Genomic DNA, 16,520 nt, shown 5'->3' on the forward strand with positions numbered 1-16,520 from the left:
CATGGGATAACTAACCACCTGATAACAAAGGGCCAATTCAATTACTTAGAAAAGGCTAAAGGTTCCAGACACTCTTGAAATTATTTTGTACATCTCCTGAAGCTTGAGAGAACTCCTTTTCCGGTCATATTTCATGTTGAGCGTGCTTTCACAGACTTAGAAATGGACGATCATTAGCATTGCCATACACTGCCCTTATGTCCCGGATCAGTATCAGTATCTCCCAGAACTATCCAATTAGAAATCAAAGAATTGTATTTGTTTCCACATAGCCAGCATAACCAGTCATTATGCTTTAACAAGAGTGTCTATGACTATTGTGCTTTCTTTAGTCACCACTCCTGTCGATCAGGATCAGTTGGCACTCCTGAAAACCTTTTCTGAAACAACCACCCTCACCTTAACACCAGAGTAAATATTTTCTATGTAGAAAGTTCTTGGAGTTGTCTCATTGTACCCAGGAAATTTGGAATGACTAACATGGATCACAATGACCCAGTGCCTCGGCTACAATTCCTGTGTGGACCTCTCTTCAGTTCACCAGATCATTTATCCACAATGAAGCCTTGCTATCTACTAGAGTCAACAGAGAATAACCCAACACTAGATCAGATCCTCAAAATCTCCCACCCAAGAGTCTAAAACCTGTTTTGCTCTAATAGGATTCACTATTCTTGCCTAACGAGAGGAACTGACTCTGGGGCTTGGCCAATTGTGGGATTTTTGCTGGTTATCTGCGAGCACTTATGTTCTGATTCTCTGCAAGAATTGTAACCTTGGGGCACTTATGGGAACGCAAGCCTGTGTTTCCTCGGGCACTGCTAGAAGTGCACAGACTTGGTTCTGAGGGTTGAATCTGTCTGCTTCCAAGTCCTTCTGCCATAACTGCATCAGAGAAGTCACACATTACCTAGAGGCCAGTAGCTAATGTGGAAAATGGAAGAGAAAAAAAGAAAGGGATTCTTCAGAGAACTGCCCTGGAAAGAGGGGAGTCTGGAAATGAGATTTTAAGGCAAGGCCACACCAGTTTGATTGGATTTTCTTCCCTCTGGGCCGTTTTCCACCCTGTAGCTAGAGTCATCTTTTAAAAATCGAAAACAGATTATGTAGTACCCTGTGTAAAATCCTTCAGGGAGTCTCACAGCTCTTAAAATAAAAAAACCCACTCCTCTTTCATGGTCTAGAAGGCCCTACACGGTCAGTTTATGGATTAGGTCCTTCCTCTATGTTCCAGAAATGATCTTATGCATTAATCGAGCTTTTATTCAAAGAAAAATAATACTCTACTTTCTTTCTCTCTTCCATCTGCTCAAAGACAGTGGAATCCTGACCAAGTCTTCCCATGCCCAAATACAGGAGGCCTTGATAAGAATTTTGCCTTATGAACCATGGATTTCTCATTTCAGAGAAATTTTGATACATTAACCTTAACTTTGATTATGGCCAATTGATTTTTCATTATTCTAGTTCTAGTTCAGGTAACCCATCACCTCATCTGAATGGCATTTCTTGACCATCTACCGGGCATCTCTTGATAGCAATAACAAGAATTAATAACAAACTCGAGGATTTAAATCAACAATTCATCTATCATTCGTTTTCCTCATCACAAGGTCCAGTTAAAGAGGCTGAAATCTCCTTTCTCTTGCTCGCTATTTTGTCGTCTGATACTAGGGTACATCACACGTCGTGCTGTAATGCCATCTTATAAAAATTAATTTGACTGAATTAAATTGTCTGTATCAAAATGTTATAGTAAGATTCTAGTTGCCGCTGAGTCATGGTGCGTGTGGCGCCAAGTGACTGAGCTAGGGAATGTGTGCCTTGTGATGCCTGCCACTACTCCTCTCATCACAAAGCGTACCCACACCTAAGACAGATTGGAGGTCATCCTATATTCAGACTTTCAGACACTTGTGAATAAATTACTGCTGAAGACACCACAGTTTACATGATGAAAGGGACTTTTCTGCTGTTTTCTTTGTGTGACTTGGGGAGCTGCTTAATCAACAACTTAACTCTAACTCATTCATAAGAAGAATTAATCCATAGAACTGTATAAACAAATACTCACGGAAGACTGAATGTAAGTCAAGTCTTTCAGGTAAGCAAGAGACAAGCTGGTATGTAGTTTCCTATAAGGCTAAGAAACTAACACATAGTTCAGAGTTTTAGTGGGTGGTCATTCAGTAAGAAATATACCCACTTGTTACATAAAATAGAAATTGTATAATTATGTCTATAATGTTGGAGGAAGATAAGAATGTCTAGGTGGAAGTTAGCTCCATCTTAGCTCCTGCTCCTCCCATTCCAGACCCCTCAGGAAGCCCACCAAGTGTTGGGAGCAGTGAGACCCCAGATTCTGAATTTCTTGTAATCCCCTGATCCAAGTGCCTACAGTTGCTCTGAGCACAAGACCTTCAGGAGTTCCTGATGGCAGAGTGGTTTCTGGTGGGTTTGGCTGGGGCATGGCTATCTCTATATAATCTGCTCCCTGAACACAATAAAGGGGGCATTCTTGGGGAATTCAAGGATGACCCATGTTGCTGTCTCTCTGTCTGTGTGTGTCTGTGTATTTTAACCTCCAGCCCCTTGCCCAAAGCTCAGTAACTGGGTAAAAGTGAATTAAATGCAGACACGGGTGCGCGGTGCGCTGCAACCAAGGGTCATCTTCATCCTCAGAAGGTATTAAAAAAAACCCTCCTCAAAAGTTTGTGCTTTCTCCTTGCTGGGACCACTTGGGAATGTTTCGCTCAGATTAAAACCTGGACTTTCATTCAGATAGATTGGCTAATTGCAATGTCAGAGTTATTCACTCCACTAGCAATGTTTTTACTTATCGTCTAAGTGTGACAGCCAGTGGCGTGGTGGTGGGAAGCCACTTTCCCTCCCCTCCTCCCGTCAAATCTTCATCATCCCTGACACAGAGACTTCAGACTATAGCAATGCAATACTACTGAATTCAATTAAGCAGTATTTTGATAGTACTGAACAAGTCGTAGAGTAATTCACTTCCAAAGGCAGAAAGTAATACAATCTTGAGAAAAGGGATTATTGGAAAATCTGAATTAGTATGGCTTCCAGCCACATGGTCATCATATTAGGATATCAATATTGAATTTATGGGGTATTCACCTTAATTACTTTATTTAATATTGTCCAAGAGATCCTGATTTTAAAATTACAGCAAAGGGAAGTTTCTTTTGATGGACTCTTAAGAACTGTAAATTTTCACTGAACCCAGAGGTAGAACAGAGAAAAATACTTTTTATTTAGGGAGCCAAGTACCTCTTAGGGTGAAGGAAAGCTGCCTGGGTATTAATGGACAAATAAAAACTAAAGCCAATTTTTCTTTTACAGAAACATCTTTCAACAGCTGTGAAGAAAATCATCCTCATTTCCCTAATGCTGAATATGATTTTTTTTTAACTTCACATTTTACAAACCTTATTAAATAATGGGCATTACTAACTTTCATTATTTTTATTCAGTATTTAAATTGTTTTTCTGAAAGATTAAATGCGAACTTATAAAACAGAAATAAAACCAAACCAAATCAAAAATCCCTGGACCCTGTGTTCAGCCAACTAATAAGAACGTCTAAGGCCATAGAACTTTTCCATAAATTATAGACAAATTGAATCCATAAAGAAAGCATTTGAGAATGAACACACACACACACACACACACACACACATACACACACACCCCACTCTTAAAGACTTCATCCCGGCCCAAAGAAGTGATCTATAAAACTACAGATTCATCTTAGAACCAAAAGAACCAACAACAGAGCGTACGACTGTAAATGACACTGAACAATGCAACAAAACACTTGTGTGAGGAATTAATAAATTCTGAGATTCAGACATTCAGTAACATGGACAATAACATTAGAAATGGGGTTATACAGCCTATAATGAGCCAAGTATAGTGGTGGTTTGAATGAGAATGGTTTCTATAGGGTCTTATGTTTGAACACATGGCCCCAGTTTGGTGGAACTCTTTGTTGCATGATCAGGAGGCATTGTTGGAAGAGATGTGTCACCTTTGTGATCCCAAAAGACTCGCACCACTCCTACTATGCACTCCTTGCCCTCCACCCCAACTCCTACTTACAGAACAAAATGTATGTTCTTGGTGCCTCTCCTGAGCCAGGACTGCTTGCCTGCTGCCATGCTCCCTGCTATGATGGTCCTGGAGTCTAGCCTTCTGAAACTGTCAGCCCTAAATTTCACCCCATTTTTATAAGTTGTCTTGGTGATGGTGCTTTGTCACAACAATAGATAAGCATTGCCAATGGCCAACAGCAAACTGTCTGCCCCAGGCAGTGATGAAATCAGTTTTCACTCTACAGGTATAAATTTATTTTCTGGTGATTATGTCACATTAATGACTGTGGAGGAAGAGTATGGTAAAATGAAAAATAAGATACACTAGCATAAACAAATGATAACTGCATATTAGCTTATACATGGCTGTAATACATCAACAAAATGTACTATCTGTTTTCAAATGTTTGTTCCCCACAATGCTTATAATAAGAATAATAAAAATGGTAAAAGATTTTGTTAAAAAGTAAGAATGATGCCAGGAATGTTCAGATTCTCTCCTCCATTCCTGGAAAAATGTTTCATTAAGAAATACTTGTTACAGTATATACTATGGGAAATAAAGGCACAGTTCATTTTGTATCTGTGTCAATATGCCCTGGAACATTTTTGCACATGCTTAGGTTCCAATCAGGGTTAAAACACTTTCTTTAGCTTTATGAAGGTAAAAATTCTCCCTATGTCTGTAATCTTTCTCTTTCTCTCTTATTCTCCCTCCCCTTCCCCTCCTATCTCTCTCTCTCTCACACACACACACACAAGCACAAATTTGCTCCATTGGATTCACTAAAAGAAAAGAAACAATAATCAGCTTAGAGCAGAGAACACACGATGGGAGTTCATACCAGATCCGCTCAGGAAGCTGGTATTTCCAGGAAATCAGAAATAATGTCATGAATGACTGCATTTGGGTACTATGTATGAGATAAATATGTGGCTCAGCTTTAGTTTGAACATTACATTTAAATTTGATTTCCATAGATTAGGAGCTATTCCTAAGGTGTGCCATGTGTTTTCTAACATTCCTGTGATCCTTGCTTCCACACCTTACACCTTTCCTACAATGTATGTAGCAAATTTTAGCTGTTCCCATTTCTACTGAACAAAAGTGCTTCATTGCAAAGACCTGTATGCATTTGGAAACTAGTTTCTCTCAAAAACAGAACAAAATGAGACAAAGAATTGAAACTGACTGCCTCAATTCGTGGAGGGCTAGGCCAGGAACAGTCTTCAGAGACTAGGCACAGAGCTGTGGAGCAGGACGCTGGGAGAGGCAAATTTCAGAAAATGACCTGGCAATGGCTGCACAGGGATTGCTTTATTCTGCTGATATATGCGCATGAGCAGGAGATCCACTGAGGGACAACTAAATCCAAAGTAAGAATCATCACTGCTGAAGCTGAGGAGAACAGCCAGAGCATCACAGTGCAAGCTTTCATTGGAGGGCCAGTGAGTACCAAAAATCTCATTCCATAAGCCAACACCCATGGAGCATTTGGCCAAACTCCACTTTCCTTCTCGCTGGGCTCATGCTGAGTCCAACACAAGGAGTTAAAAGCCTTAATTGGAAAAACTACTGGATCACTTCTCTCTCTTTAGGGAATTTTCTCTATATATGAATTATAAGCCTCAAGAGACCAGACAGAATGTACTAAGATTTGTTTGTTTGTTTGTTTTACCCAAGTGATAAAAATTAACTTTCATATAACTTGTTTAGAAAGCATGTTATAGGCTTACAAGCTTCTCATTCTGACAATACTGAATAAAAATCTATTTTACCGTTATGTAAACATAGAATTAGAATTTCATACCAAACATAACACAAATTTAATCACAAATATGCAGTATGATGGCAGTGCTCTAAGGACTGTAAATATCATGGTGGTGTCAAATCTAAGGAAGTCATAGGGTTATTTATTTATTTATTGGCATTTTGAGACAGGGTTTCTCTAACACTCCTGGCTGTCTGAAACTCACTCTGTAGACCAGGCTAACCTCAAACACAGAGATCCCCCTGTTTCTGCCTCTCAAGTGCTGGGAATAAAGGCATGCACCACTACTGCCTGGTATCTTAGCATATATTTGAGAATACACAAGACAATGTGCACTATTATTTTCTATACTTAGTTGAAGGTCCATACTAATAAAACAGGCTGAGTTTACCATTAGCAGTAAACTATAATATCCACCTGCATCTCACAGAGGTTTATCGTGTACTTTCGACAGCTTTTGTAGATTTATTTACTTTATATGCATGATTGGTTTTCTTGCATATGTTTATGTACTATATGTGTGCCTGGTGCCCAGGGAGGTGAGAAGAGGGTGTCAAATTCCCAGGAATTGGAGCTAGAGATAGCTCCCTGAGGGAGCTGCTGATCAAACCTAGGTCCTCTGCTCTCAGGTCCAGTGCTCTCAACCACTGAGCTATCTCTCCAGCCACTCATAGCTTACTTTAAATGATATCACTGTCCCCCAAAAATATTGCATGGGATTTAGAAGTGTATGAAAGAGTGTTAACACGGCTAGAGCACTCAGACACGACCATGGAACTCATAATGCAAGTTTCATTTTATTCTCTTGAGATAAAAAGTGTGGAAAGCTAAGAAATTTACGTCTCAATATATATTGTGTACACACTGAAAAGCTAGGAGAGCATCATCAGAGACTGTAAGAGAACAGGCCTAGAAACTCTTGAGTAAGAATGACAGATGTCACCTTCCAATTTTATTTTAATCAATCTAAAATGTTTTTACATTTCACTGGGTGATACTGTGTGTTAACGACTCTAATCTGTGATGCTAAATCACTGGTGAAAGTCTGTTTTTAATGGAGATGCACCAGGCAGCACCATCTGCTTATTTTGAACTTTAAAAAATATTTTCAGTGTGTGGATTTGCTCGATGTAATTCAATTCACACATGGAACTTAATGCTTGGCATTACTCTACTTCATTGATTATGTGCCCATTGAACCATGATTATATTCCTGAGTTTATTACAGCAAAAAAAAGTTTTAGAATAAACATTTTTTTAAATTCAAGTAAACTTCTTTAGATTGTACTCAGAATACAAGCTGTAACTCAAATTTTAAAAATGCAAAAATTAGTGTATATTAGACCTCCTATTGAGATCCTACCTAAAGGAAAAGACACATTTTCCCCTCAGTTATACAACTAGTCACTCACCATCTTGGAAGGCAGAGTGAACTAAGTAGCTATTAACGTTTTTATAAATAAAAATATTCAAAATATCATTATTACTAATATTATAACCAGAAGACTTAGTAATCCATTTTTTTTTCTTGAAACTTGATGTGAATTACTTTAAACACAGTTACTATTGATGTTGGTGAGGACAAGAGATATAAACAAGTTGGTGAGTTTAGGGATGGATACCTCAATTTGTTTCTGACTGGTAATGTTTCTAGCTTGGTCCTGGCCAAATACCAAACATTCCAGAAAGGGGGCGAGTGGGGAGAGGGGGCGCTTCTTCCAGCTCTGGTTCTAGTTAGTTTTTTACATAATAACTTCAGAGAGCCCCACTGCTGGTAGCTGAAAGTGGAAACCTGCAACACATAGATGCCTCAACATCTCACCCCAGTTTCTACCCTCCATCCGATAATAGCTCCCAGACTCCCAGTGGAATGGTACCCCACATTTGGGGGAGGGTTCCACCTGGAACTCAGCCCTTTGTTCCCACTTAAACTTCCACCTCTAAACCTCCAGTAGACTTCTTCCTATGACTCACTGGCCTATGGTTTTTGAATTATTCTTTGAATTCAAGACAGGAACATGGAGCAACTGACTCGGGAAGGTTTGTGTGACCAAGAGCTTTTGGCCTGCTAACTAAAGTTCTCATGAGGCTGGGAAGTTTCCATCCCACTCAAATACTCTTTGATCTTTTGGTTTGTTTGTTTGTTTTTAACTTTTTGTTTTACTTTTTGCAGTCCCTACTAAGGCTGTCACCAAACTGGATAGAACAACAATGCAAGATCAACGAAACTTGAAAACAAAGGACCAACTGAAAAATGCAGCCTGACTAGTACACTTGGATCTCCGATAACATAGGCGTCCGCTCTGAATCCCGACTCCGGCGGGCGTCTGCTCATACTTACACAATCGCCTTGCCTGGATAATGCTCCCTGTCACAAGGACATATTCTGAGGAGTTAGGAGGCAAAATAAAGGTAGAAGACAGATTGTGGGGACCAGAAGAGGTCATCCTACGCCTTGAACTGGAGCTTTGAGCGGCCATGTGAGCTGGGGAATAGAACCCATGAAACCCGGGTCCTCCAGCGCTTCGAACTGTTTTGGTCCAAGAACTGAAAGTCTTAATGAATCCTCCTGGGAACTACATTTACAAATCTGACACAATGTGACCATGACAGTATTTCTTTCACTTTTTAATTGTATAAAGTTGGGAAATGTGTCTCAAAGGCATGCACTTATTTTCTGTGCAGAAATATATAATGCATTCCACTGAACTGACTACAAATTGTAACAAATGTTTTAATAATGAAAGGATTAAAAACAATAGTGCGTCTAGACAAAGTTATGTTTTCCAGAAGTCCTGATTAATGAGACATATGTCAAGAAAAATTACTGTAATGGTGAATGCTGATTCAGGAGCTTATTTTTATTAAGTAGTTTATAGTGAAGGCTGTGACTATTTTTTCTATTTATAGTGGCATCTCTGGTTAATTACCTTGTAATGTATTGTGACATTAATGCACTAGTAAACTACAGGAATTTACACCCCTATTCAGTAATAAAAATCTGTAAATTGAAGAATGCACATAAAGTCATTGCAGACATAAATTATAGGACCAAATGCCACGTATGGTCACATCAGACTTAAAGAACAGAAACTCTCAAGTTTACTCATTAGTGGGTAAGTGTCACTGAATTTATATTCAATGGCCACTTTACAGCCACAGAGAGTACAACATTTTACCCAAGAGTGTTTTGTAAGTTGTTACACTATTTTCCTTTGGGCTCCTGAGAGCATAATGGACACAATTCAACTGCACAGAATCAAAAAAAAATCTGAAAAATAAGCAGAGGAATACCATAAAATACATTCTCAAAAAATGATAGGGTCCAGTATAGATGTTTGGAACCTATGGGTCAAATCCAAAGTAAGGCATCTGTAAACCAGAATGTAGAGAGGCACGACAATGTGAAGCAGATGTAGTTGCATATATATGTTTACAATATGGACACATAAACAAGGAAAAGTTTAAAACATAGGGTTTTCTTTTTGAGCGATCTACTTTGTTTTATTTATGTGAATATGTGTATGTTTGTGTGACTGTGTGTTGGATGGGAAAAAAAGCTTCCCAGGTTAATATTGTGAGTTAAATATTATTTTAAATATATTTTAAATATATTTTAAATATTTTATTTATATTATTATTTTGGTAAACATCAGAAAATTCATTATGGTTTGTTACAAGAAAATAGTCAATTGAATAAAATACAAAAAATTCATATTTAAAACAATAAGAAATTCCTAATTTATTCCTTCGTATATTAAACAGGGAGACAGATACCACAAGGAAAAGAAAGAGAATAGAGGGAGCCAATGAGTAAAGGGAACAAGATACAGTTTTTCATACCAGGTGTGGTGGCACACACCTTTAATCCCAGCACTACAGGCAGAGGCAGGCGGATCTCTACTAATTTCAGGCCAGTGTGGTCTACAAAGCAAAATCCAGGACAGCTAGGGCTGTTATAGTATAGAGAGAAATCCTGTCTTGAAAAATCAAAAAGAAAAAAAAAGATAATTTCTAACTGACTAGCCAGTCTTAGTTTATCTATAGTTCAAAATAAATTGTCACATAATCTCATTAAAATTTGGTAAGTAGCTCTTTTCCATCTTCTTCTCGGAGAGGCAGCTTCGCCTCTGCCTCTCTCCCCACTTTTCTGCTTCCCCCTGTCTCCCTCTCCCTCTCTCCTTTAATAAAGCTTTATGTCTATTAAAAAAAAAAAGAAAAACAAAAAAATGGTAAATAGAATTCTACATATTCAAAAGTCTAACTTGCCATCTATAGTCAAATAAACATCTATAACATGCGATAGAAAATTTCTCCTTTCCTCTTCTGTTGCCTTTCTCAAAAATATATGGGTATGAATATGGGGAGAAACATGTGCATGTAATCTGAATGTGCATAAAATCAATATAAATACAACATGTATTTTAAAAATGGTCAGTGAATATAACATCTGATAGCTGAGTGAAAACATTTTGACTCTGGAAAATAATGGATACTTTTATGCCTTCTCGGTGTCATTTTTAATATCTGCCTTTGAATGAAATGTTAGCTAGCCTTTGAAAATGTACAAGTTTTTTTGGGTAATAGGATTTTGATAATATCTCGAAATCCTATCTAATGACACTGTCTCTTAAATTCTTTGTGTGGTATATGTGTATGCAGGTGTACGCAGATATGTGTGCTGTGCATCTGTGCGGAGGCCGGAAGTTAACGTTGGACATCGTTCCCAATCCCACTCTATCTTATTTACTGAAACAGAGTCTCTGAATTGAAACCAAGCTCCTGGTCTGACTAGCCTAGCTAACCAGGTCATCCACGGATCCCCATCACTGCCTACTAGCAATGGAATTACATGCACATCACCATACCTACCAGACCTTTGAGTGGGTTCTGGGGATCTTACTCATCTTTACAGCAGTGAGGCAAGGGCTTTAGCCCAGAATCACCTCTGCAGCCCCTAACTCTTCATTCTTAGTCAAACAAACAAAAGTTGTTTCACACGAAGCAGTGACCATAAACGCAAATAAAGGGTCTGTGGGTCAATTCATGTTGAAGCATGAGGAGCCATGAAGACAGTCATTCTGAGGGCAGTTCCCCTTCATGCTGCATGTCTACTGATGGCATCTTTATTTGGGTCCTGTGTAGGTGACCGTGATGAAGAGGATTCATGGGTGTAGATACTTTGATTTTAAAGTTTGTGTTCCTTTAAAATGTTATATAAAAATAAAATCTCTATACTGTCTTGGTTAGGTATTAAAAATGGGTAACTGTGGGAGACCATCAATCAGTCTTTCCCAGCTCAACAGCGCCCATCAAGAGGGAGGAGATGTCATTTGAAATCCAGGTCTTAACAATGGCTACCTCCCTTCCTGAGAATTTCTCAAGGTCTGGTATGAGGCAGGTGCTTAACATGTATTGTTTCATTCTAATAACCCTGCCAGACTAGCCTAGTATCATACGCCATTGCAATGAACTCAAACAGCAGTAACGGCTATATATTATGCAGGGTTCACCAAACGCCAGGCACTGCTCCATGTCCACAGTATTCACAAACACTTGAAAAATTCCACCTTCAGATTTGTGAGGTGGTTGAGGACACTCAAATCAAAAGGGCCTAAAACCTCCAAATCAAACATTTCCAGAGCCTTTCTGAATTCATTTCATTTTCATATGTTTTCTTTTTCAAATTTCTCACACTCGTTTTCTTCATATATCCAGGTTTCTTTGAACTGGGGCACCTCCGTGATAAGCCCTAATTCACTTCTGCTCTCTGAAGTCTGCGGTGGGCTATGTGACTTGCTTTGACAAATGAGACATTAGCAAACCAGACTTAAGTAGCTGCTCACCCTCAAGCGAGGCTTCCTATTACTGGGGCCCTATTCTGCCATGACAGCAAAGGTGCTGGACCCGATTGAAGAGCAACAGGAGAGGCATTGGGTCACTTCCTATATGACAGTAAGGCATTTGTTAAAACATGTTTGACCCATGCCCTGACAGAACCAGCCAGACTGCTGACAACTGAGCATCTAGCTATATCAGCACAAAGTCTACTCAACCAACTCTCAGAGCGATAGTATGTCTGCTGTCTAGAATTACAATGTTTTGGAGTATATTCTTTATTCATTCCAGTCATGCCTTTTGATTTTCAACACAAGGTTTTCCTGTGTAGCCCTGGCTGTCCAGAAACTCACTTCCTACACCAGGCTGGCCTCAAACTCACAGAGATGCACTTGCCTCTGTTTTCTGAGTGATGGGATTAAAGGCATGTGCTACTATGCCCAGCCAGCATGACTTTTTTTTGTTTTTGTTTTGTTTTTCTTTTTTTTTTTCTAAACAGGGTTTTTTTTTTTTTTTCTCCAGCCTTCACTGTCCTGGAACTACCTGTGCAGACCAGGTTGGTCTTGTACTCACAGAGATTCACCTGCTTCTTCCTCAGGAGTGCTGAGATTAAAGGCGTGCACCACCACCACCCAACCCAGCCATGACTTGCAAATACTCCTTCTCAAATTATACTGGTATCACATCTAAATAATGGGATTATGATAAAGTACTCAACTTGTGTAAACAGTACTTCATTCTTGGAAAGAAAATATTCAAATAATTACCATGTATAAATCAATGTATCGATTCTCATGGGTATTCTTCATGAGATATTCTGTCGTTATCAGTAGGCATCTCAATCATGCTGTGTTAGTATATCAAAATATTTGAGACTGGTGTTGGAGCCCATGGGTGTGGATCTGATCCACCTTGATCAAAGGTCAGAGAGTATAAGCCTATTCCTGCTCCTTCAATTTTATGACAGGAGGTTTGATCAGGGTATGGTTGCCTATAGGATGCTTTTCCTAAGGTGTGGTCAATGCATGTTCTGCCTAAACAACAGAATACTTAATGCAGGATATAGTTACTTGATGCTTCAGATATTGAAGAGGTAATTGCTCCCTTTGTCTTTGTAATCGGTGTAATGCAATTTTTGGCTTCCCCCATCCCTGGCCCCTTTTGGATTTGGGTATATAAAGCATATGGGAAATAAACATGGGCAAATTCAGTATTCACTGGGTTGCTATCCCGACTCTGCTCTGTGTCTCTGTCTTTTTCTTTTGTATCCCTGTTTTTTCTGCCTAATATTTCTAATCCACACACCCCTACCCTGGTACACAGGAACCCATTGAGCCTGGACTCTGACAGATTGGGTAATTTAAAAAGAAGATAAATATATTTTCCTACAGTTTCAGAAGCTCGGGAATCCAAGAGGATGTCCGACTCAGGAGAAGTTTGTTCTCCCTCTCTAAGATGATCACTCTCACACTTCACAGTAGGAGCACGACAAAGCACCTTCACTTTTGATGCTAGCATCCACACCTGTGAGCGCAGAGGCCCTCCCTTAGAACTGCTGCACTGAGGGTTAAATTTCAACATAAAATCTGGAAAGGTTACCAACACTCAACCTACATGAGCTGTCAGTCAACACAGCAACCTCAGAGGTGCTTTTGCTCCTTCCCTGTGCCAGTCATCCAGATACCACACCTCCGGTATGCTTCAGATCCTCTCATCAGTGCCGGCATAATTCCAGTTAAGCGCACCATCATCTTTCATCTTAAGAAGGGAGTTGCCTTCCTTTGCCAACCTCTTCCCCAATCACCTCATCATCTACCCTGATGCCACGGAGGGTAACTTTGTCTCCAGCCAGAACTGATAATACGGTACATCCTTCATTTGGGAGGAAACACCCCAAAGGAACCTTTTCCCAGGACAAAGTACAAACCTTATGGAACAGAATATGGAATTCTTTAAAAGCTGTCATATTTCATCATTCTAATCTTCCCTTCCAGCACGTTCTCTTAAAAACAACAAAAACCTCATAGTTTCTGTGTTCGTTCATTGTGCTTTTTCTCCATGGGAGTCCCTTATGTACCCTGGATCTTGGTCTCTTGTAAAACAGAAAAGTATTTTCAGAAGTGTTTACTCTATTGCTTTTCACTGTTGGTCATTTCAACAGAAATCACTGGAGTGCTTTCAACTACGTACTAAGCTCAGCCCAGCGGCTGTGTCCTCCAGGAGCACCAAGATAGAGGAGGAAAGCATGCCCACTGGCCAGTCAAATACAATGTCTTAGGGAAATAACCGGGGGAATCATGGGGAGATTGTGGATGGAATGCCTCTCTGGAGGTCAAGGGACACTGCCAGACAGGTAGGAAAGTGCAGCCCTCCTATGCAGCAGAATCCTACATGATGCACAGGAGATAAGGGACTGCCAGAGGGAACTGCTCAAGCAGAAGACAACCTCAAAAAAACTCATACCTACTGGTTTTTGTTAAGCCTTTGATGATTTTGATTAAAAAACATATACTTAAAACCAAAATATTAACCCTGGCATAGTTGTTAGCTGTAAAACTGGAAGGTATGACTGTGGAACATTAGGTTCACAATGAAATATTCTGAAGAGTAGGGACTAGAATTTCTTTAAAAACAGAAAAATGAATTCTATATTTACATATTAAGCTAACTAATCTTATCTTTCAATTTTTATTGTGTATAAGCAATAAAGATATTTTCAAATGAGTTTTGTTGGCATCCAGGGAAAACAGTTTTAATATACATGATTTTATAAACCAATAATAATACAGACATTTCAAAGACTTTGAAAATTATTCATAAAAAATACAAATTTCCAAGGAAAATTTCTTTCACTGTGACTTTGATTATGACATTGCAAACAAAAACTCACTAATAAAAACATTTGATAATAGAAAGATATATCTAAGCAATAATCTGGTGACCTGTCATTCTAAATAGGTGATGTGAATATGTTTTATTACTGTATTCTGTGAATATGTTTTATTACCATTGGTTAGTAAAGAAGCTGCTTTGGCTAATTCAGGGCAAAAGATAACTAGGTGAGAAATCCAAGTAGAGAGACAGGGAGAAAGAAAGCAGAGTCAAGGAGAAGCCAGCAGCCATTGGAGAAATAAGTTGTCAGAGTATTACAGATAAGGCACGGGGGTACATGGCGATAAACAGATTATTAGAAATGGGTTGATTAATATGTAGAGCTAGCCACTAAGAAACCTGAGCTAATAGGCCAAATATTTGGAATTAATATTAAGCCTTCAAATGATTATTTTATAATTTATTGTAGGGACCAGTGTGATAGAGAAAAATGAATCCAGCAGGATGGGGCGGGACAGAGAAAAGTCTCCAGATACGATAGGGATTCAGTCCTCTATTAAATGCTTCCAGGTACCTAGTTTTTGAATCAATTGATTCATCTATTTCTTTAAACAATATATCAAACCTTTTTTGTAAGTTAGATTTTCTGAGTTGTTATTCACACATTAGTTTTCTTCATTTTTAACAGGTACTGTACAAAAATTTTTATTATAACAACCTCCAGTTTCATTAGTTACCCTTACTCTGCACTGAATCCTGGTTCTTCTCCCTTAAATCAAGAAAACTTACCTCTAACAGGGGGTCGTTCTAGGTCAGAGTCAAGGTGAATAGGTGGAGAGATGTAGGAAACTTGTCCATGATGAACTGGCCCTGTGAACACAAAAGGAAATATTAAGACATCATAGGAACCATGATATGGCTCGGTGGAGAAAGGAACCTGTTATGGATACATAGGCCAAAATTATGGAAGGAGAGAAATGACTCCTACAAGCTGTCCTCAACTTCTAGCCTTAATACTAATGACCTGAATGTTCACAAACACACACGCACACACATATGCACACAGAAACACAAATAATACAAAAATACACATTATAGCTGTCTGTCTTTTATTTGAAAAATTTTAGGATGTTCTATCATTTTTATTCCACACAGAAAAAAATAGCCACTGTAGATTATAAAACAATTTTCTTAAACATAAACCAAACATCACTCAATTAAATTGATTATTCTTTCTAACCAAGATAGATCTATAGATCTTTTTAAATGATTTATATACTTCTTTATGGGTTGCCCTCCCTCTTCCTTCTCTCTCTCACTCTCTCTCTCTCTCTCTCCCAGACAAGCTCTTGTGAGACCCAGGCTGACATTTAAAATTGCAATGTAGGCAGGAATGACTTGTATATATTTACCAAGTGCTGGGGACTGTGTGTGTGTGTGTGTGTGTGTGTGTGTGTGTGTGTGTTTGTGTGTGTGTGTGTGTGATGCGTGTGTTTAATATTTAGTTTGCTTTTTATTGAAATTGTAGATGATTGTGGAACTGTAAACTGTGTGTTAAGAAAAAAAATGAAAACCTCAGAAACATAAATATGTCTATCTGAATATTTTAAAGTTATTAAGAATAAACAGACTTTCGGTGCTCTGTCTTCCGGCTCCAGCATTGTCGGCAGTACCAGCTGAACTAATTTCACTGTTCATCACTGTTAAACAATTTTCACACTAGCACTCCATGTACGAGTAATATCTGGATGGCACGTAGAGTGTTGGAACCCTGACACACATGTTTTTCCTGAAGGCATTTCTTCCATAGTTTGAAGGGAAAACTATTCTAATCTGCTGGTTGTAACTTAATAGTAAAGGAAGAAAAGAATTCGAACAGCAAGAAGGTAGGTTCTTTTTCTGTTCTTGGAAAACATTCTACACCCTCCCATATTTCTTTGAAACATACTTTTTCTTATAAATAAAA

The 16,520-nt window shown here is 38.8% G+C and overlaps 1 protein-coding gene across 1 annotated transcript in view; it reads right to left on the reverse strand.

Annotated features, from left to right (window-relative positions):
• Positions 1-16,520, reverse strand: part of Adgrl3 (adhesion G protein-coupled receptor L3) — a 457,067-nt gene that overhangs the window by 206,702 nt on the left and 233,845 nt on the right. The window contains exon 7 of the mRNA XM_038331368.1: positions 15,344-15,424. Within this exon, the coding sequence (XP_038187296.1) occupies positions 15,344-15,424 (81 nt within the window). The remainder of the gene's footprint in view (positions 1-15,343; positions 15,425-16,520) is intronic.

Source organism: Arvicola amphibius, chromosome 1, assembly GCF_903992535.2.
Source record: "Arvicola amphibius chromosome 1, mArvAmp1.2, whole genome shotgun sequence".
Lineage (NCBI taxonomy): Eukaryota > Metazoa > Chordata > Mammalia > Rodentia > Cricetidae > Arvicola > Arvicola amphibius.